Here is a 24614-nt window from a genome sequence, read left to right on the forward strand (position 1 = left end):
GAAAAACAGGGAAAATTTCGACCGTCAAAATGGACGGGTTACGGCTGAGCATGCGAGCGACCCACTTGGATCGGCTGAGGACTGAATATGTAAGAATGGAGATGGATGCTGTGGAGTCTGTCAGAGAGCGATGATGCTCGAGCGCTGAGATGGTATGGGCACGTCCGACAGATGGAAGCAAAAGGACGGCCACGGTGTTTGCTCAACTGGTCTCCTCCAGGGAGAAGGAGGCGAGGGAGGCTGGAGCAACGTGGAGGTTAAGTATAGGGGAGCCATGGAGAGGAGAGGTCTATCGGACGAAGATTACCAGGATAGAAATTTGTGACATTTGAGAACACGCAAATGTTGATAAGTGGAAACGCCTCCTGAAGTAAGTAAGTATATTTCCACTGCGTGCCTTATTTTGCCTTTGGTATGGGCCGTCATGGATCCTAGCGGGCGATGACATTTGCCTTTTCCACAGTTTCATGCAAGATGATGAAAATTTGTTCTTGATTTATTTTCATTTGGGACACTATCGCCTCTACTGCGAAAAGGCAGTATTCGAGCACCAGGACCGCCACTTTTCTTGCGATTCTTCAAAGAAACATTGTCTGCAACTTTGTCATTCAGACTTAATTGAGAGCTATGTAAGCGTCTGGCTTAACGATGGTGCATTGTTGCCAGACACACAATCCAACTCAGCAGGGATTGATTGGTACACAATTGTTGCCCCGGCCGGAGTGGTCGTGCGGTTCTAGGCGCTACAGTCTGGAACCGAGTGACCGCTACGGTCGCAGGTTCGAATCCTGCCTCGGGCATGGATGTGTGTGATGTCCTTAGGTTAGTTAGGTTTAATTAGTTCTAAGATCTAGGCGACTGATGACCTCAGACGTTAAGTCCCATAGTGCTCAAAGCCATTTGAACCATTTGAACAATTGTTGCCCTTCAAAAGCAAAAACGAATTATCGTACGCGAACCCACTAAATTAATAGGCTGCCACATGAAACATCATTGCTTGGACTATCCAAGCGACAGACAGAGAAACTTGGCTTCGACGTGGGCATTTTAGCGTAAGGAAACATCGCAGACATATTACAAAAAACAAAGAATTAATTGTGTAACTTCATGGTAACAGTTAATATTTCGGGACGACTCCTCATAAAGTGACGATTTAGACTGTGTCTCGCATCCTTCTCTGGTCACTGAAGATTGATTCATTCGGTTACGAAATCGATAGCAAGTAATTTTTGCGTCAATAAATACTGCTGAGTGGAAACTGATACGAAAAATGGGGCAACATAAAAAAATATTTGTTTCCTCCGTGAGTGCAGTTGCGGTTGTCAGAGTACGACCCTATCAAACAACAAAAAATTAAAATTAGTAGTTCCTTTCCTTAGCCACATAAACAACATACATGAGGATATACAATAAATGATGCCTTAGAATTTTTATGTGAAAACTCTTAAAGCTCTTTCTACGTTCTTATTCTTCAAGTCTACACATTTATTTCTCAACATTATTACCCTGGTGAAGAACATATTTTTTCCAACACGACACCAGTTTGTTGATTGCTTCACTGTAGAACATTTGACTTTTTTGACGGAACCACACCTTCACATCTGCTTGCAGCGCTTCATCACTATTAAAGTGGTGTCCTCGAAGGTGTTGTTCAGGTTTCGGAGATGGGGCCACGTTGGGACAGAATGGCGGGTGATCAATGACAGTGAACCTAAAGCGTCGCATTGATGCAGATGTGCAGCCTCGTGTATGGTCTGGCATCGTCGTGCTGAAGCAGAGGGTGATCCATCTGTAGACTAAATCTTCGAACTCGAAACTCGTTTACAGCGCACTGTTTCTCATGCACCGACATAGTAATGCCACATTCAGCCACGCTGCAGCTACAGTTCTGATCCCTGTAGTGGCAAAGGCTACAAATATGAAGACGTGAAGAATAAAGATGTGGAAATATTTGTAATATTTGGTTTACTTAACATGCTTTAAAAGTTTTCACATAAAAAGTTCGGAGAAATAACTTTTCAGCATGCCCTAGTAAAAAAGGACAAAATAGATGACCGGAGGTTGGAATCTAGGAAATCCTACAAATTTGCCCAATTAAATTGAAGTCGCTGATGTGAGTTCAGTTCTTTCAGTGACTGACACCAATGAGCCAGGCGCCCGTAACGAGCTTCTGCGAAGAATTTTTATGTTCTTAAACCATTTCCAAAATTTAGTTCTTCTTTTAGTATCTCGAACTTTAATACAACGTAATACTCAGTAAAGCTCTGTAACGACGGTATTACAGCTGCTGTGTCCTGTAGTACATTAACCGCCGTCATTATGATTTGGTTACAGATTGCACATTACAGTAAAATGTCCGTGTGGGCTATAATTTCCATTCGTAGACTTATTTAATACAGTTCGAAGCATGTCGTTCATGCCGTTCATCCCTCCCCCCCCCCCCCCCCCCCCCCCCGCTACACCCACCCCTACCGCCTGCCCCCCTTCAGTCTGCTTATGCATCTAATAAGCTGGCGTTATTGAGAAAAAAAAGTTATGAAATTTATAGCAGTTATGGTATCCCATTCGTAAATCAACGAAGAGGAGAGTTTCCCTTCTCATCACGAAAAACTTCAAAATGTAAATGAAGCGTAGTTTACCGCAGTAAGTTTTCATCGCCGTAATAAAATTTTCATAAAGTTATGAGAGGCGCCACAGGAGAAACCTCTCGCACCTCCCTGTGCTTCCAGATCAGCAGTCGCCACCAAGATATCCGACAGCTACTTTGCTCCACTCATCTCTGCTTTCTGCACGCTCTCATGTTAAAAACTGCAAGATAGTGGCTGTGTCTATCGTTCATTAATTTCTATCTATTTGTACCTCAAACAATACGTTTGCCTACTTTGGTCAGTTAATTAATTTAATATCGACAGAAAAATTTTGTCGGAAGGAAAGAAAAGTGACCAGAGTTAACTTGACAGGTATCAAATATTTCAGATAAACTGCGATAATTTGTCACTGAACTTGGTTTTATTTGGGAACATGTGTCTGCTGGCCCATTTCCGTGCAACAAGGAATACAATACTTATTCATATTTTAGTTCGTTTTTACGATGTATTCTAACACACAACTATTTTCTAATGATGACAACGATTTGCGTCTGATAAAATGTGTCTAAGGAGCAAATTCTGAAAATTATCTCGTCAGCAGTTCAGCAATTGTGCCACATCCATATATTGCCCGCCCAAGACTTCCTCTCCACAGGAGACCTCTAAATAAGATTACGTCACTGAATTGTTTATCGGGACACGCGGCAGTGACAAATTTGTAAAACGCAATAAAATGTATTAATAGCATACCAAGAGCAGTTTTGTTAGTATTGTTTTACTATGCTGACATTTTCGACCTTCCGATCACCTCATCTTCAGACCTGTTGCATGAATGATATCTAGTCCCAATCGTGCATATACAAGACAGGCAACCAATACTCGTATCTGGTTCCGTAGGTATCTGAACTCAATGAGCATGCCTGCTCTTCATACATTTGACAGATACTCATATGCTGGCAAATATGTGAATAGTGCGGCTGTTGATACAGCAAGCATTATTACATTTCATCGACCAGCCGCTGTGCCACACTCCAGAACCCACGATGAAGTCACACTGATTTGCAAAACCGTCGGCAACCTTGCATTTAGTTACTAACTTCGTGTTGTTACTCTGCTACTGTCCACTCTTTCTGTTATTGGGCTGGCAACCATACTAGAACCATACTAGTAGGAAGTGCATTCCGATTGTAGGAAAAATTTGACCTCTTGCCTTCGATTTCTCTACATCAGGGTTGGTCAAGATTTCATCTAACGATCCGTACTTTGGGGCAAATGCTGTAGCGCTCAACCTGGCAATGAAGTGGCACTGCTTACGATTTGGTCTTATATTTCACAGTTCTAAACGATATATAAAAAACGAAACAAATTTTCAGTATTATTTGCTGTACGGACAGACGCAGAAAATTTCAGATTTTCACATCCAGGTGACCACATGATCGTGAATTATTTAGTTACAAAATCGGAAAAAAAGCCTTTCACACACACATATTGTGATTGAATTAGTGTGGCACTTTTGCAACTTTCTTTTGGAAACGTGAAAACACTGTCTGAGAAACCATTGTAGACATTCTGCACTTTTAATGTTGAAGGTATTAGACTCTTAACGGGAGTTACCTTGCAGATCAAACAGTTCATATGCACCTGCACAGGGGCGATTTCAACTGAAACGGCAAACAGTCCCGAAATTAGCTTTAAGACAGACATAGGGTTTGCAATTTCCTCAAGACGTTTAGAAAACTATTATTGTAATTCCTTCAAGGCCACAATGGCTTCTTCAGACCTCGCGTTTTCTTTAACGCCAGTGTGCTTTGGGAACTTAAACGCATCCCCATCCAGTCAGAAAGAACTTACGTTGCAACGTGTTACCGTAGGTAGTGTGGAGTCAAGTCCATTTAAAATGCGAAGTCTGTAATCCATTTCGGATCTAATTTTCGCTCCTGCACTCATTTTTCCTTCATAAATTCAACAATAGTGAGCTTAAATAGAAAAACCTTTCCAGGCATGCCCATTGACTTAACCAGTGTACTTTGCTGTGACGTATGTAGTTGCCATACAATTCCTTCAATTCAATTGAAAACTGTTGCAATTGACAATGGAATAACGCGTGCGACTTCAGAAATTTTACTGTTCCTACCACCAACTTCTTCTTGTGCTCTGTGCTAGCAAATTTAACACAAGCTGCCTCTTCATGTACAGAACAATCAACCCTGTCTGTCGATCGTTATAAGTTTTGCTGTTTCATTTTCGACTAAATCTTTAAATTATTTCTGTGTAGTATGTAATGTCATTTCATAGCAAATATGCAGTACACATCGCTTATGTATATTGAGAATTCTCATCCCTCTCTTCTGTCCTTCCTATTTATTTTTAAAGGATTGTGACGGTAGACCTCTAGACTGCCTCTTTTCGTCCAAACAACTACTGGACATGTGAACATCCTTCATACCAAGAACAAACAGCTAAGGGAAAGCAGTGCTACACCGTTATTCTGTGGAGTTTGGCACGCCGTGATCTAAAAGCAGAAGAAACTTGGAGTTTAATTTGCTTTTCGCCAAACATGTTTTGCCTACTCATAGTGGGCATCGTCAGTGGCATTGATTTTTCTATTCTTTTTAGTGATGGTTCTTCAATAAGCGGTAGATGCATACAGTTCAGGTCTACAATTGGCAGTACGTCACACTTACACAATTCACTATACGTAATCCTTACTGTTGCACAAAGCACAGGACCGTGTTCACAGTGAGCATACATACAAGAGAAGAGAAAGGTAGCCCTACCTTCACTCCTGCTATTGACACTGTATCTCCTGAGTTGCATCTGCCTGGTTGTGAATACTAGGAACGAAGCTGATGGAACGATCGACGAGGGTTGACATCGGCAACAATCAACTGGATTAAATGTGTATGGAACGTGAAACGGTTTAAGCAACACTGTCACAGGACAGTTTATCTACCAGACAGTGAGCAGATTGTATTCTGGCGGAAAAAAATATGAAAAATGAAAAAGGAATTACGAGAAACTTCCCTTAAATCTTCGAGAAGTTAGTTGCACTGTCAGGAGCCATTGAAACTACGGTTAAATGGGTATAGCTATTACAAAGAGTAAAAACAACCTAAGAAGAAAAAGCGGGAAGAGGTTACCGATAATGTACTGAATAACGTAATTACAAAGTTTTGAAACGACGTTAGATTAAGCGAGGTGGCAATCTCACAGCTCAGGAGATTGATTCGCACGTTGCTGCTTAGAGTGCAAGAGGGAAAAGAAATGGTTCAACACATAGTACTTTATAGCCATTCCTAAAAGCAGCTGAAAATTATGATTCTGGCATTTGCTACTCTCAGAGTATTAGTTATAGGAGTGGCTGTGATTGTGTACGGTTGGTATAGTGAAAACCTGAAAGCCTATAAAGCTGCCAATATGGCTCGCTAGCAGTTAGCTGAAGCACAGTGTCTTAATAAAGTAATCGGATCTATAGCACTTTATGATGGGAAAGGTCTGTATGCAGACCCCTACAGAGGGAACGGATTTGGCTTATATCTGAAAACATAAACAGAAAAAAAGTCCTTGAACGGTATTCCAAAAAGAGCGCTTACTACCACTGACTTGATTTATTATAGTGAAGCACTATTAATACCTTATTTTTGTCGGAACATACTAAAAGTGGGTTAGTGAAACTGCACACAATTTGCGAACGATCTTACTGACCTCTTAGAAGAAACTACCTTGTCGCTCTTTACGACAGTCTCGTTTAGTCAATTCTAGTTTACTGTCAATAAAATGAAAACTGGTAATACGTCTCGGTGTCCTTGTATTTTAGAGCTCACCGCCGTTTACAGCATTGCTCTAATAAGGATCTCTACCCTTCGTCGTTGGTTCTTCACATACGCACTAATTCCTGTCACACCTTTTACTTTTTAATTTTCTTACCTTTCAGGTCGTGCACATACAGCCATATCAACACTGGAAATACGGTGCGACAGTGTGTGGTGCGAGAATTCATAAGATACAGTCGCTTTAGGTCGTACTTTGTTACGGAGTTATACAGGCGTAAGAATAGTTACGCAGCACCATTAGGTGACGTGCGTGCAGTGACGATGGTACGAGGTTAATGACAATACAACACTCCCTTCTCGAGCAGAGAAAATCTTTATCAAGGCCGGGAATCGAATCCACCCCTCCCCTTTATATTCTTTAAAATTTTGTTCACCGAGTGAAGTGGCGCAGTGGCTAGCATATTGGACTCGCATTCGGGAGGACGACGGTTCAATCCAGCGTCCGGCCATCTTTATTTAGGTTTTCTGTGATTTCCCTAAATCGCTCCAGGCAAATGCCGGGATGGTTCCTTTGGAAAGGCACGTCCGACCTCCTTCCCCGTCCTTCCCTAATCCGATGAGACCGATAACCTCGCTGTCTGTTCTCCTTCCCCAAACAACCCAACCCAACCTCCCATTTTGTTCTATATTGTTTATTGAATTTGTTCGGGGGGGACGTTGAACCGTCAGCTGCCGAGTTGGAGGTTGGGGCAGCTATCTTCCAGTTAGCCCACCAACTGCACACGGAAATTGATGAACAGTTGCTAAATGAAAGCCACACACAAGCCACCCCGTCTGACTTCAGAGTAACAAACCACTCGACTATATGAGTTCGGCACTTCTCTAGCCGCTCGCTTGGGATTTCGAATTCACTGAAACCTGACTTGGTCGTGCGGTAGCGTTCTCGCTTCAAACTCCCGGGTTCCCGGGTTCGATTCCCGGCGGGGTCAGGGATTTTCTCTGCCTCGTGACGGCTGGGTGTTGTGTGATGTCCTTAGGTTAGTTAGGTTTAAGTAGTTCTAAGTTCTAGGGGACTGATGACCATAGATGTTAAGTCCCATAGTGCTCAGAGAGAAACCTGACCCGTAGCCGCCGACTCGGCACAGCGAGAACACGCTTACCCACGTTTCCTTCGCCTCGACACCTAGACAGGTTGAAACTTACTCGTTCGGTTTCTAACGTTAAACTTTATCGCTCTTCCTAAAGTCAGCCAACTGTAGACATAAAGCTTCACGAACCATCACCCTACCTGCCAAATGTAGCTCCCATGACAGCGTATTTATACCTACAGTAGCACTATGGCGACAACTGAAATATCTGAGAAAGTCAGACTAACACAGCACATACTTTACAGCGATGACAACTGTTATTAATGACTCTACTGCAAGTGTCCAGTGAAAAAAATATTCAGAATATATGGAATTTAAATTTTTACTGTTCACAGTATTGTATTGAACATTACTGAGAAAGTAAGCCAATGGCTGAACGGTTTAAGCAAAACGGATACCCATCTCAAATAAAATCCTAGTTAGTCAATGAATGATCGGAACTGAAGAGTCACAATATTGTCACTTTATTTAAATGAAATAACGTTTTTAGTTCTTGGCGGTGTCTTGAACTGTGAAACTCGTAGAACTTCTTCAAATTCATTTCCTGTATTGGTTTGTAATGGAATCCTGTGGGGTAGTGGGAACTATTAGTCAAATGCAGCTGAACTTCATTCACAAATTATTGCCAAAATCATTACTTATTTCTTTAACGGCTTTATGCGCACCCAGAAACTCACTTGCTGCCAAGTAACGAATCCCAGCAACATTTATCGCTACTCGGGCACTTGAAAGTTAAAGATGTGCAACTTACGCCCCACAGAGGCACTCGTTGTTCTTTGACTCTATATTACTGAACCCTCGTATAATTTACGACTGCAGTGGGCTATGAAATAGGACATACCCTACTTAATTTTGTACGTAACATACTTTTGGAGATCTAATAATTTCAGTTAACTAATGCATAACATATAAATTGTGACGTCCTTTGTGTAAATTTGGAGTAATAAACTTTACGATGTTTTAGTGGAAATGTAACGATTTCTCCCACTTTAGTGTTATATGATTAAGTAATAGCACACCAGTATATCACAAAAGTAATACTCATGATGATTTCCTTACTTTACAGTACCTGGTTAGTTGTCATTTGCCTGATAATCCGTTCTTTTATAGCACATACACAAATAAATCATACTTTCACTAATATAGGTCGTCTTGGGCTGCTCAGTCTCACCCCATTTTCTCCCTTTGCTCACAGGTATAGAGGGTGAAGTACAACTTCACGGAAAAACTTTCAGAGCTTTTCAGAGATACCTTCTGAATATTTCGATACAAGAGACCCACGACTTCCGGCGTATCGTTTCAGGTCTGCTGCATTCCCTTCAGTTTCTCGCCGCAGTTAGCTTTGTATTTCCAATGTAGTGAAAGCAGTGCACAACAGCGCAAATGTCGGCGGTATGTGCTGAGCGTGTTGTTTCCTTTCGCTTACTGCACCTTCTGCTGACAACACCACTAGCTACTTAATGTCTTCAAGCTTGCTTTCAGTACTGCTCAGTTCTGTGTGTGGGCTTGTTTTTTTTTATTTTTTTTTATTTTTTTTTTTTTTCTCCAGCAGTGGTATATATACGTTAACAGTGGTACACACTTGCTTGGGTTTACTTAAGAAGAGCTGACCAATGTATGCTTCGTGTAAGGGTTCACGGAATTCATTGGAAAAGCGGCCACACGATACTTCCCTTAGCTCTTACCGCAATGATAGCAACTACATGCAACTACATCACACGTCTCTGTTTCGTCTGCGGGATGTTGCGTTATTTTGTATTGTGTAATGCGTGGCGCACGGTTTGGTTATGTCTATAACATGCTTCTTCACTGTTGTAGAGCCATTTTGACATAAATAAGGGATATTGTGGTAACAAAACGAATAAATCAAAATTACGTTAATATTCCGCAACGAACATACGGAGACCGTGAGTCCCTTATACATTACTCTCTATGTATCTCTGAACAAAGTCTGAGAACTTGTTAGTGGATTTCTGATTTACCTATATTTCAGCAGCGCCTAATCTTCCATCGGTGTTTTTGTCTTGCCTATATTTCATCCACGCAATTCTCTGTCTCTGACGTCACCCCACTGGCTTGCTACCCTTTCCCAGCCTCACGTGTCTCAATTTAGTTTATATTTTTCTTTTGGATTCAGAGCCACCAATACATTTCAATTCAGATTTTAATAATGAGAGACAGAGAGATTTGCAATAGTATTTGTAGATTTCAAAAAAGCATACGACTCGGTAGATAGAGAAACATTACTGAAAGTATTGGAAGAATTTGGGGTCGATACGAAAACAATTCAAATTATCAAACAGACGCTAACAAACAGTAAGGCCAAAGTTAAATTTATGGGTGAAATTTCAAGGAAGTTCGAAATTAAAACAGGTGTTAGACAAGGTGATGGTTTATCCACAATCCTCTTCAACTGCGTACTGGAAAAGATATTGAGAATATGGAAAGAAGAACTCAAAGGCACCAAGAATGACATCAGAATTGGAACAAAAAAAGAAAAAATAGAAGTGGACTGTTTAGCTTTTGCAGACGATCTGGCAATAATTACAGAAAACGAAGAAATAGCTCAGAACTACCTGGAGAAACTACAAGAAGTTTCGGCCAGAGCTGGACTGCAGATTTCATTTGAAAAAACCGTGTATATGTCTAATCATAGAAATAACAAGAAAAATCTTATTACTAAATACGGCAATATTAAGAGAGTAGAAAAATTTAAGTATTTAGGTGAAATAATTCAAGTGAATGGTTTAGACAAGAGTGCAAACCAGGCGAGAGCAAGGAAAATGGAATTTGCTTTTCAAAAAACCAAAGACATATATAACAAAAAAAACATTTCGATTCAAGCTAAATTAAGACATTATAAAACTGTCATTAGACCAGAATGCCTGTATGCATCGGAGTGCCTAACTCTTAACAAAAAGGGGGAAATAGAAAACATGGAAAAGAAAGAAAGGAAAATTTTGAGAAAAATATTAGGACCGAGAAAGATTGGAGAAGAGTACAAGCTGAAGAGTAATAAGGAGATATACAAAACTATTGAGAAAGTGAGTGAGGCAATGCGTAAACGCAGACTAACGTTTTATGGTCACCTGTCGAGGATGGATGGAAACAGACTAACAAGAAAAGTGTTTGAACATAGTAACAGGAACGAAAAAACCAACAATAAATGGATACAGATGGTGAAAAAGGATTTGGCCTATTTTAATGTCACCCGTGAGTCAATCAGGGACAGGGAAAAGTTTAGACAAATAGTGAACGAAATTAAGTGTTTTCCAGAAGAAACGAAACTAAAGAATAATAACAGGAAATGGTCGGAAGAGCGGAGGAGGAACCACTCGAAAATGATGAGGAAATATTGGGAAGAGAGAAAAAAAGATCAAAAAGCCGGGCAAGTGAATTGTTGAACGTGGTCCAAAGATGGCCGAAATCGAAAGAAGAAGAAGAAGAAGAGAGACAAATTCCTACTTTTGCAGCAATATTTCGGACATGTAGAATAAAATAATTTTGTGATCACATAAATTTTAAACTGACGTGTTTTGACGGGGAATCCCTCAGCCATTCAAGTTTGTCCTCTAGCTTGTAGCAGGTGTTTCCATAACCATTTATGAAAATTTCGAGTGTCACAGGATTTCATTACAATGCCCTTGTCGTCAATTACATTTACACCAGTCATAGAAACATTAAAAAATGATCAATCTGGTTGGGAACAAAAAAAGGGAAATAACGTTCTGCTTTACTTAGACAACATTTACAGCGTCCCCTAGAAACAGTGATATATTTCAAAACTGTACAATAAAATGTAACTACAATACGTTTCAGATATCTAAAAGTCAGAAATGTTATCTTTGTTTAATGTTCCTGAATATTTAGCATTTACTGACAGTGTCACAACACTTCTACATCAATACGGTATAAGTTTCAATTCATCGGCTAAACTCATCAGAAATGTTGTCTTTGACCCTGCACCAAATTTGTTTCACCATGTTCATGAAATCGTCTTACTCAACGTGTTTACCTACAGTTACATACCGAATATTACGTTGCGAAACAGTAACTTCTGCTTTTATAACAAGATAGTCGATTAGAAAATTTTGTACAGCAGCCTTTCAGAGATATACTGCGTTATATAGCATCGAGAATGATAACAAAGACGTTTTTGACTAAAGTAAAAAAGAAATCAACTAAAAATTGTAGAACAACTTTCACGCTCTCAAACGAAAAGAGTCCTGGAATAATGTATAAGTTGATTTTAATATGAATAATAATATAGGTTCAGTTTTAGGTTTTGAGAGAAATGTAGCATCCACTAACTATTCAGAACATTAACGTTCTGTGCTTTGAGTGTAACATTTCTGGAGGTTCGTTCTGCAGTGTTGCTCCAACACATGTTACATCTTTTCTGGCCTGCAGTAGATCCTGGAAAAAAGATTGCGGTGTCACCAAATTCATCCATTTACATGTAGGTTGTGGAAAGATACGCCTTCGAGTTAGTGAAATTAATCAGTGGCCAATCTTGTGATATTCGTTGGTGAAGAAATGTTGGACCGTATTTAAGGGAAAGTAGTGAGTCAAGTTGTAAATAGGCAAGATGCTAGTAGAGGTGTGTCTGAAAAGAAAAAGAAGAAAACAAAGATCAAGAAGAAGGAAACTAACGTGAAAAATGTGCTAACACTTCTCATTTGACACATGCTATCATCATTTGAATACACAGTAATAGAAACAGGGACATAATTCTCTGTGAGTTCTCCTGCAATATAGGAGATATGCAGCATGTTGAGAGAGAGAAAAATTCTCGATGGCTTCTCCATTACTTACCTCGAATATAAAAAATGTAACTCATTAGGACAACTGTCATTCACAACTGCTCCATGTCATACGAATGCGTGATTTTTTTGGACATGTCTGAAAGAACAGACACAATACAGAATCTGCGGCTGTGATACGCATAATGTAAAGTGAAGGTTGAGCTGAGAGAAAAGAAAGGAAAGTAACTACTATTGAATTTTAATCACCTACCGCACTTAAATACTCACCTATTTTAACTATCTGAATAACTGCCTTTCTCTAATCATATAGTCTTCAATCCCTTAATCTCCACCTAACGTATGGCTTCCCTACCACTACGCACGATAGCTGCATAACCTCAACAATGTCCATATTTAACGTCAGATAAAACGTAGTCTACAGACGAGAATCACGTCAGTCAGCTCCAATTTTAATAATTTGTTAACATAACTGACTGACAGGTTTATGGAAGCAACGTGGTTGATTCATTGTGGAACTTTTTCATTTAGTTGAACTACACAGAAAAAGTTTTGGTGCAACAATATGACTACTACAGTTTTTATTTTTTGATCGAAAACCTCCTCTTCAATCCACATTTAATCACAGGAAATCATTATCTGTATCTGTCTATGTAGTGTAAGTAGAAATTAATTGACAGTCTCAATACAGTTCAATGACAAGTAATGTGTCTGCCATCGTGAAGAGGACAGTACGACTTAATGAAGGACATTACAATGGTTTTACCTTGGCTGATGTTTATATGTATTTACTTAATTTTGCATGATTAACCAATTTCGGACTTAATGGCCATTATCAAGTGTTAGAGTTGCCAACGTGACATACACTCCTGGAAATGGAAAAAAGAACACATTGACACCGATGTGTCACACCCACCATACTTGCTCCGGACACTGCGAGAGGGCTGTACAAGCAATGATCACACGCACGGCACAGCGGACACACCAGGAACCGCGGTGTTGGCCGTCGAATGGCGATAGCTGCGCAGCATTTGTGCACCGCCGCCGTCAGTGTCAGCCAGTTTGCCGTGGCATACGGAGCTCCATCGCAGTCTTTTAACACTGGTAGCATGCCGCGACAGCGTGGACGTGAACCGTATGTGCAGTTGACAGACTTTGAGCGAGGGCATATAGTGGGCATGCGGGAGACCGGGTGGACGTACCGCCGAATTGCTCAACACGTCAGGCGTGAGGTCTCCACAGTACATCGATGTTGTCGCCAGTGGTCGGCGGAAGGTGCACGTGCCCGTCGACCTGGGACCGGACCGCAGCGACGCACGGATGCACGCCAAGACCGTAGGATCCTACGCAGTGCCGTAGGGGACCGCACCGCCACTTCCCAGCAAATTAGGGACACTGTTGCTCCTGGGGTATCGGCGAGGACCATTCGCAACCGTCTCCATGAAGCTGGGCTACGGTCCCGCACACCGTTAGGCCGTCTTCCGCTCACGCCCCAACATCGTGCAACCCGCCTCCAGTGGTGTCGCGACAGGCGTGAATGGAGGGACGAATGGAGACGTGTCGTCTTCAGCGATGAGAGTCGCTTCTGCCTTGGTGCCAATGATGGTCGTATGTGTGTTTGGCGCCGTGCAGGTGAGCGCCACAATCAGGACTGCATACGACCGAGGCACACAGGGCCAACACCCGGCATCATGGTGTGGGGAGCGATCTCCTACACTGGCCGTACACCACTGGTGATCGTCGAGGGGACACTGAATAGTGCACGGTACATCCAAACCGTCATCGAACCCATCGTTCTACCATTCCTAGACCGGCAAGGGAACTTGCTGTTCCAACAGGACAATGCACGTCCGCATGTATCCCGTGCCACCCAACGTGCTCTAGAAGCTGTAAGTCAACTACCCTGGCCAGCAAGATCTCCGGATCTGTCCCCCATTGAGCATGTTTGGGACTGGATAAAGCGTCGTCTCACGCGGTCTGCACGTCCAGCACGAACGTTGGTCCAACTGAGGCGCCAGGTGGAAATGGCATGGCAAGCCGTTCCACAGGACTACATCCAGCAGCTCTACAATCATCTCCATGGGAGAATAGCAGCATACATTGCTGCGAAAGGTGGATATACACTGTACTAGTGCCGACATTGTGCATGCTCTGTTGCCTGTGTCTATGTGCCTGTGGTTCTGTCAGTGTGATCATGTGATGTATCTGACCCCAGGAATGTGTCAATAAAGTTTCCCCTTCCTGGGACAATGAATTCACGGTGTTCTTATTTCAATTTCCAGGAGTGTATTATATATGGCTATTTAGCAGTGGACATGGAAAGCTCCAAAAGTAATCATGTGTATGTACAAGCACCAGATTTAAAATATAATGTCAGTTTCTACCTACGAAACTGAGCATGTCCAGTGCCTAAGAACGTGACAGTCATTTCAACGATGACCAATACCACATCCAGCAAATATTCTCTTTTGAATACAAGACACTTACACATACGTGCTCGCTTTCGCAACTACCCATGTGCGATGCTAAAGAGAGGAATATCTGACATGTTGGCATCTAGAACACTTGTAAGACCAAAATTGACCAATTGTACATAACCAAATGAAGAAAATATGTGTATGCAACAGATTATGTGGAACCATTACAATGTCCTTCAATAAACATATGGCTGTGATACCAAGAATTAAGACAGTGATTAATATCTCTTAAATAGGTTGGTTCTGCAGTTTGTAGCACACACTGCACTATTATCAAATCTCACCATCTCCCACTGCTGGCCGACCTCTGCGTCATGTTTTGCTACACGCAGCCACTGATTACTTGCCTAACTAAACCCACCAGGCAGGGTGCGGTGTGGCATAAAATGTTTGTAATAAAAATGCTGTGATACTTTACAAATAATGTCCCTAACAGCTTTACTTCATGCTGTCTTTCATAAAACGCCGTGACTATTAACAAAATAGCGTCCTGAATTGGTCTCTGTGTGAGACTAGGTTACTTATTGTGTTAGTCCTATGTAAAAGGCCTGAAAAAATCCACGTTCGATAGGATCTTGACTACGAATTATTTCTCAGATACCTACAGCCAGCATGGCCAGGATGTCAGCGTCGTATATATTTAACTTGATATACTTAACTGCTGTGGGGTTTAAAGGCTCACAGTTAATTCAGCTGTCAACCATGCAGGGTGCTTATTCTCTCAGGTCTTTCATCTTGGATCGCCACCTCGCGTTGCCTGCCATGGCAGGTGAGCTAGTTGTGCCATTTTAAATTCTGTGTCCTTGAAAGATGGGGAAAGTGGCTTCAGATAAACAAGTCACAGAATATTGTGACTATTATTTAATACAGACAGGTCGGCTGTCACCACAGGTAGTCTCTGGAAAATATGGCAACAATGCATAATGTGCCAGAAGCTACGAAACCCTGTACTGCTAACGGCAATTTCAAGCTTAGACCACAGCGCGCACTGTCTTTCTGCTTTAAAATGAGAGGACTATGTCTACGCAGGCAGTATGAAACTGTATCTGTATGATAAATTTGGCCTCTCATCGTCCGTTCAAAAATACAGTACAGAATCCACAGTACTAGATGTGTGAAGAAATTGGGCAACAGTTGCAAAGGAATCTGAATTTATGGCACTGGGTTATCCTCACTACCGAGTGCCTGACTTCTTAGTACCTGACGAGCAATACGGAAGTGTGTGGAAGCGACCAAGTAACAAGTTACGTCTCAAGCTAGCATTTGCATGGGTACCGCCAACAGTGACTTCTAGGAGAATCTGGTTGATAAGGCTTTTGTCATTATTCTCCATTATAACGGTTTAAGTCCCGACAATACGGAAAAATGTTGTTGTTGTTGTGGCCTTCAGTCCAGAGACTGGTTTGATGCAGCTCTCCATGCTACTCTACCCTGTGTAAGCTTCTTCATCTACGAGTACCTACTGCAACCTACATCCTTCTGAATCTGCTTAGTGTATTCATCTCTTGGTCTCCCTCTACGATATTTACCCTCCACGCTGCCCTCCAATACTGAATTGGTGATTCCTTGATGCCTCAGAATATGTCCTACCAACCAATCTCTTCTTCTAGTCAAGTTGTGCCACAAATTTCTCTTCTCTCCAATTCCATTCAATACCTCCTCATTAGTTATGTAATCTACCCATCTAATCTTCAGCATCCTTCTGTAGCACCGCATTTCGAAAGCTTCTATTCTCCTCTTGTCTAAACTATTTATCGTCCATGTTTAACTTCCATACATGGCTACATTCCATACAAATACTTTCCACTCCATAGAAATACTTTCAGAAACGACTTCCTGACACTTAAATCTGTTGTTGTTGTGGTCTTCGGTCCTGAGACTGGTTTGATGCAGCTCTCCACGCTACTCTATCCTGTGCAAGCTTCTTCACCTCCCAATACTTAAATCTATACTCGATGTTAACAAATTTCTCTTCTTCAGAAATGGTTTCCTTACCATTGCCAGTCTACATTTTATATCCTCTGTACTTCGACCATCATCAGTTATTTTGCTCACCAAATAGCAAAACTCATATACTACTTTAAGCGTCTCGTTTCCTAATCTAATTTGTAAAAATGTAGTTATAAATATTTTCAGGTAATTAACTTATTATCAGTGCAAGCAACGAACACAAGAGGAAATTGGCAAACAGTAAACAATCAATTGTTTCAAGGAGGTGGCTGCACTTGGGAATATAAATGTAAAATGTTTCACGAAATTAACCTTTATTACCATAGTAAGCAACATATATAAGACGAAAATGGCAAGATTAGTTGTTTTAAGGAGGTGGTTTTACTTTGGAACTACTGGAACTACAGTTTTCAAACTAAACTTTTTAACTCTACCCGAACAGGCCTTCGAACGCCCAATGGTACCGACCTATACAGTTATCAACCACCGATTAATACATGTAATGTATTTGAAAGCCGTGCGTGGTAGCCGCGCGGTCTCAGGCATCTTGTCACGGTCCACGCGGCTCCCTTCGTCGGAGGTTCAAGTCCTCCTTCGGGCATGGGTGTGTGTGTTGTCCATAGCGTAAGTTAGTTTAAGTCAGATTAAGCAGTGCATAAGCTTAGGAACCGATGACCTCAGCAGTTTGGTCCCATAACATCTTACCACAAATATCCAAATTTCTAAAATATATTTGAGCGCAAATTCGCATTTTCCTAAATAAAATCCCACAGCTCGGAATTATCATGAACTCACAATGCCTGACACCAATTTATAGACCTAAATAACAAGCAAAAATGGGCTTAAAGTTTAATAAATTTTGTATCACTTGTACCTGTGTCCCAGTGATTTCATTTCGATAATACTCATTAAAGTAACAGCACAAACTCAGATTTACGTTACAATAACTTACATAAACTTACTTTCACAGTCAATCATCTCTTCAGTACTTCCACTATATAATAGAAACCCACATCAGAATCTCCTACAATCTGCGTGGCACCATCTCCGTGCCGTATATTGCTTGGAACGTTATGAAAGACTCCTACAATGCATACATACCTATAAGTAGCTTGATGTACCACTAGAAGTCTTCGTCTTGCAGTAACATCGTTGCTTTCTTGCTAAAAGTAATGGTACATACAAAAAATTAATGAAATGGTGGTCTCAGGTAAAAACCACTGGGGTCAAAGGGTTAAGATGTGAAGCAAAGACAGAAAACATAGAGTGGGTTGATGAAACTTATACTTCCTCAATATATTGAAATTAGTTGAGGTGTTGCACATTAATTCTATTAATGAAAACACATATTTTTGTAACCGAATTTTTTTGTACACCACGAAAAACTGGTGAAACCTTACTATAAAACAACTAGTTACAATAATATACGTTACTATCTGGCAGACGTTAATATTTAAATGATGTATTCTACATGTCCAGTCTTCCCGTATGAGTTACGTACGTAAATAATACAATATATTTATAGTTAAATATGTTACATACCTTACAATAATGGAAATCTAGGTAACAGATTTTTAAACTTAACATTCTGCCACACGACGACCTATATTATTGAAACCGAATGTGGCAGAATGATGTTTATGACAGCTTTCTAGCGGTGTATGCAACATGTCTATTATGAAAACTATGCAGCAAAACCTAGAGAAGAGTTGTGAGCAATATCCTCATTACTTTCGGAACACTGTATACGAAACCTCGCTGCGAAAATGCAGTATTAGGGACTGTCACAACATAAATTACGGGGGTGTACTTCACATATTCGTCACGTCTCCTACACAGTTTTTAACTGTGGAATATGAGTCAGTTCATACCGTTAGTGAATTCTCTAGACGGCTGCAGGTCATCAATGGTGTCTGTTGTTTCGCACATGTCCGAAAGAACAGACACCATATCCATATAAGTACTAAGTGAATTCGGTGCGATGTAACTCGTACGCAATTCAAAGTTGTACTAATTATCATAAGACAACTACAGTAGGCCTTAATTTGTACTCACCTGACGTCTCCTTTCTGTAGGGACACTTCTTCAAACACCAGACGAATACGTTCATTGTCCCTGTAACGAAGTAAAGCAGCAGTTATGATTCTAAAATGTTAAATCTTCATATTTCGGTAATAGTTTTACTTAATCACCTCATATCGCTAACTTTGCAAAAATCAGCAATTGTGTACTCATTAATTTTCTAGTTTCTGATTTATTGTTGTTAAAAACTAGCTCCTCAGGAAAAAATCAGCCAATGAGCCTCCAAGACATTAGTTTCGTTTGACAGGTGTAGATTGGCCATTTCGAAATAAAACTGAAGATAAATTATGTGTGACACCTAAATATATCATTTGATTAAAATCTGAGCGCATACACAGCTGAATGAAGCTTTGATTTACAACTGGTCACATATCTCACTTAACAAAAGACTGTTTTTGTAGAGTTTTCATGTTTAATGATTACTTTAAACACAAAATGTTTATTTATTTTGTCACCATTACCAAAAAAGGGAAGGAGCTATGCTTCCTGGACCAAAGAAACTATTTCAGCAGGTAACATTAAATTAAAAACAAAATTAAACTGTAACTCCTAAATTCCGGAATTGAAGAATATTGGGTTTACATACAGCAGTCGTTTAATATTCTCGTCTAACTTCTTTGAATTAGGTTTAACAATTTTCGTAAAAATATCTTTTCCTATAATAGCATCCCAGCCGACTCTACACACCCCCAAGCCGACAAAATGGCCTTATTCCATTCTTGCATACACCGAGCGCTCGCCATTCTTCTTCCAGCAGACACAGTGGAGAACGAGTTACAAATCCTAGAAGTTTTCGCCTATAATAATGGATATAAACGATAAATTGTGGGACATCTGTTTAACAAGAAAACGAGTATGAAAACTGCGACCTCATCTACACTAGGTGTCGTACCAGAGGATAATTCCACTAGCTTCATTTCTATTCCCTTTATGGGCAAAGCATCTTATACAATAGGGCGACTCTTAGAGAGCCACGGCTTTAAGATTGCATATTCTACGAATAACAGCCTCAAAAAGAACTTGGTCTACTCGTTAAAGAATACTAATTTCAAATTATGTCGTTCTGGGGTGTACAAAATCACCTGTAGTGATTGCCCGAGTTATTTCATCGGCCAGACAGGGAGAGACTTCTCAGCTAGATATAAAGATCATATACCCACGAAAAGCACTTTGTTCAGTTGGCCCACGCTCCCAATCCACCAAATAACACAGAGCTATTTAATTGCGATGTTACAGACACTAGGCTTGACATCCTTGAGGAGCTGAAATTCTTTAAATATCTGTTTGCTTGACAAAGAAAACCTACTTAATGACCAGCTACAATTGAGAATTAAGAACTTTTTCGAAGGTTTTCAACCTTTGCTTCACCAGCCATGCTGTTACGTTACCTCAGCAGTCGCGAACCCCTGACTCCACTTTCTTCAGTCGAATACTTGTGTATTCAGAACTGAGGAATAATTTTGCCGAGCAATAGCTAGTCTATCTTACGGGCTCCGAATCCGTTTATAGGGTTCTCGTTCTCCTCAGAAGTAAGTTCGGTTACATATTATGCCATTAACAGTTTTAATGATTATATTAATCCAATTCCTAATGTAAAGATAGCTACTTTAAGCGTCTATATTTCCATGCGCGCATGCGCATGACCATCAGGGGTGCTCGGTACATAGCTGCTCGCTGCGATTAGTTCGGCGCAGCTCTCGAGGCCTACCGATCTCGTCCGAGCAGTGGGGCCTGCTGTTTCTCATCAGCCCAAGTAATGTAGATTTATGACTAGTTACTACGATGCTACAGTTTTACATGGCCACACTTTGGCATGCAATAGTTTAGTGTCAATAGCTTCTGAAGAAGGCCAAATTATTTTGGCTGAAACTTAAGTAAAGATTGGTTTCTAATTGCAACTGAGGCTGACATGTTATATGTTTGATAGAACTTATATTTGAAGATTTTTTTGTCTATTACCTTTCCTACGCATTTTATTCAGGAATATTTAACAGAGTTTTTTCAAGGGGGTGCTTGACTCTCTTAACGGCTGTGTGGGCACGTATAGGACGCATGTCTCTTATTTTACTCTACCCTACAACGTATTCAAAGGCTATCAAATGCGAAGTGTATCTCTATTGTAGGTTTACTTGTTTTCTTTAATGTCTTAACGGTTTTCACTGTCTTGAAGATCGAAATCTGCGTTAGTTTGCTATAGCTTCTGTTTCCAAATGTTTTTAACTTGTAACTGGTTTTTGATAACACTTCTTCTTAATTTTATTTTGCTTACTAATTATTGGTGTGTAGTAGAGTAACGAACACAGCTTATTGAACACAGTGTTGACAAGATTTTTTTCGATTACAACACATTTAAATTTCAGTAGAATATTTTTTCCTTGTTACTTGACCATGTAATCCTCTGAGTAATTTTTGTAATTTCAGAAAAGACTGCAGTACACGTAAAGTTAATACCATCATTTCTAAAATGGGATAAGAAAATGTAGTAAATCACTATTAGAGTGCTGGCTAGAGGCGTAAGTCTGAAAATTTTTGTCAGGTACAGCACCCTGTCGTATAAATTTTCTTAGGATTTTGTGGCCACTGCTTGTTATGTCGCCTGTTTGCCTACTTCTCACAATGTTCGGGTGACGGTCGTTTATTGGTTTTGCTGGAGTTTCATCACCATTAGTGGGTTGCAGTCATCCTGTTCACCGACCTTACAGGGCGTCAGACTATCAAGGATCCTCATGAAAGTTGCTTTACCGCAAACGCTTTCGTAGAAGGTTACTTATAGTCAGAAATTATATAAACCTGATGTAAACATGCAGTTATGCCGTGTATGTTATTTGACATGTCTGAGTTGTACACAAGGAATCATAACGCGATGTAAAAGCAATTGAGTAATGGATGACACAAGTAAAGAAATGTAACGTATTACGCACACAAAAGGGAAAGAAATTCACTACTGTACAACTACATTACTGCCGACCAATTGCTGCAAACATTAACTGGTAGTAACCATTATTAGCGACTATAAGCGGAATGACCACATGAACGAATACTAGGAACAGTGGATGACATACTGTGATTCACCGGAAGGCTCATTATGAAATCTAACTCATCCACTAAATAAGTGGCTTTACAAAATACTTCTTCGGCTGATTCTTTAGTATTATCTGCCAGTCTGGGACCATTGCCAGGTGTATTTAATAGAAGAGACAGAGAAGGTTCAACGGAGAGCAGCGTGTTTGTACACGGGATCGTTCAGTCGGCGCAAGAGCGTTAGAGACATGCTCAGCAAACTACATGAAAAGCGTTGAGTATGACTAAGAGGTTTAGTATTGAAACCCCGAGAGATCACATTTCGGAAAGAGTCGGAGAACATATTACTTCCTCCAACATACGTCTCGTGAAGTGACCAAAAAGAGATAATTCGAGACATTACAGATAATACAGAGGCTTAGCACTCCGTCTTCAGGCCACGAGTGGCCTACCGGGACCATCCGACCGACGTGTCATCCTCAGAGGAGGATGCGGATAGGAGGGGCGTGCGGACAGCACACCACTCTCCCGGTCGTTATGATGGTATTCTTCACCGAAGCCGCTACTAATCGGTCGCTTAGCTCCTCAATTGGCATCAAGAGGCTGAGTGCACCCCGAAAAATGGCAACAGCGCATGGCGGCCTGGATGGTCACCCATCCAAGTGCCGACCACGCCTGACAGCGCTTAACTTCGGTGATCTCACGGGAACCGATAATACAGAGACTTATGGAAAATTATTCTTCCGTGGCACTATTAGGCAATGGAACAGTGAAGGGGGCATTAGTTAGTAGCGCCAGAATCACCAGAAGCACCCATCGCTACACTCCGTCAGGTGGCTTGTTGAGAATCGAGGTAGATATAACATGTATGTCAGTCAAAGATACATACATGCTGCAGTGGGTGAACAAAAGATGGAAAAAACCAAAAACACTACACATTACCTAATACGGTGTAGGAAAAACGTTGGTATTAAAACAGCTTCCAAACGTCTCGAAATAGATAAATACATGTACTATATCGTTTTCAAGGGAATTTCAAATCACTCTTCCTGCAAAACAGTAGCAAGATCAGGTAACGGTGATGGAGGTGGATAGCGATTACGCACCTTTCTCCCCAAAGCAGACCACAAAGGATCAATAATATTGAGATCTGGTGACTGGTGGCCAAGGGAGATGCGAAAATTCATCCTCATGTCCATAAAATAGTCCTGGAATTTTCGAGCTGTGTGAAAGGGGCCGTTTTGGCTTGGAACACAGCACAAGCATTGCACTATGGGATGGATCTGATCAGCAAAAACGGTCAAATAATCCTTGGAAAAAATGCGGCCTTGCAGGGAACGCATTGGGTCCATGGACTACCACGAAATGGCTGCCCATATCATTACCGAATCCCTCCACCATTTCAGTATAGGGACGTAAACTGAGCCAGAAATTAGAAACAGTGTAAAACCAGACTCAGACGACTAAATGAGTTTTTCTCCATTGTCCGATAGTCCAGATATTATGACTACAGCATCACGTTTTCCAGCTATGACGATTTGCGTCACTGACGAGTGGTTTTGGAATTCCAGCTCGCCGTGCAATTTCATACTTATGGAGTTTGCTTGGTGTTGTTTAGGTGCTGATGAGCTTCGCGAGTGTGACAGTCCATTCTGCAGTGACTTTCGCAGCTGTTGTCCTCTTACTTTTCATCACCATCTTCCTCACAGACCGTCTTTCACGATCATTCAACACATGCGTCGTCAAATACAACAGAGCAACCTGCACGCTTCGCTAGCATCTACATCGATGTTCAGCCTCGCATTTTTCACTATCTTTCCATATTCTCGTCATGTTGTGAACATGTAAAAGAATGAAGAAAACTGAGCTCTTGCCATAAGGATCTTAAAATAATGTACATGAAGTCAAGTATCAGATACCAGGGAAATAATTCTCATCTACAGCATGAGAGGTGCCAAAGCAGGTTATTAATATTGGATTATTATACCCACTACATTTTCGATTATTAATAAACTCATAAAGTTTAAATTTCTCGCCATTTAGTAATGTGATCGAGAGGAAAAGGGGCTTCTAGGAGAGTTCTTTCAAAAGTCACGTTCCATGTCAACAGCCTCTTTGTGAGGTGGGATTTCACCAAAAACGTCCACCTAGTCGCTGCACGCCAAAACATAATGCTTATCATAAAAATATTTACATAAAAATGGAAAGACTGGTGGAACCGGACCCTAGGGAAGACTATTTCGAGCAGGAGCATGCAAGGCCTTACTGTCGTTACGATTTACCTTAGAAATTAAAGGAAAAAAATGGCTCTGAGCATTATGGGACTTAAGATCTGAAGTCATCAACTCCCTAGACTTAGAACTACTTAAACGTAACTAACCTAAGGACATCACACACATCCATGCCCGAGGCAGGATTCGAACCTACGACCATAACAGTAGCGCGCTTCCGGACTGAAGCGCCTAGAACCGCTCGGCTACAACGGTCGGCCAAATTAAAGCAATCTGTAGTTTTAAGCATTTGTAGGTTTACGAAGCCGGCCGGGGTGGCCGAGTGGTTCTAGGCGCTACAGTCTGGAACCGCGCGACCGCTATGGTCGCAGGTTCGAATCCTGCTTCGGGCATGGATGTGTGTGATGTCCTTAGGTTAGTTAGGTTTCAGTAGTTCTAAGTTCTATGGGACTGATGACCACAGCAGTTAAGTCCCATAGTGCTCAGAGCCATTTGAACCATTAGGTTTACGAAAAACTTTAGATAATGTTGGCTACATCATCATTCTTTGACATTCTAAAGGTAGGAACTTGAGAAAATTT

At 41.0% G+C, this 24614-nt stretch overlaps 1 protein-coding gene across 1 annotated transcript in view; it reads right to left on the minus strand.

Annotated features, from left to right (window-relative positions):
* The window catches only part of LOC124595860 (suppressor of lurcher protein 1-like), a 660754-nt gene that overhangs the window by 141760 nt on the left and 494380 nt on the right, over positions 1-24614 (minus strand). The window contains exon 7 of the mRNA XM_047134767.1: positions 18755-18814. Within this exon, the coding sequence (XP_046990723.1) occupies positions 18755-18814 (60 nt within the window). The remainder of the gene's footprint in view (positions 1-18754; positions 18815-24614) is intronic.

This window comes from Schistocerca americana, chromosome 2 (genome assembly GCF_021461395.2).
Source record: "Schistocerca americana isolate TAMUIC-IGC-003095 chromosome 2, iqSchAmer2.1, whole genome shotgun sequence".
NCBI lineage: Eukaryota > Metazoa > Arthropoda > Insecta > Orthoptera > Acrididae > Schistocerca > Schistocerca americana.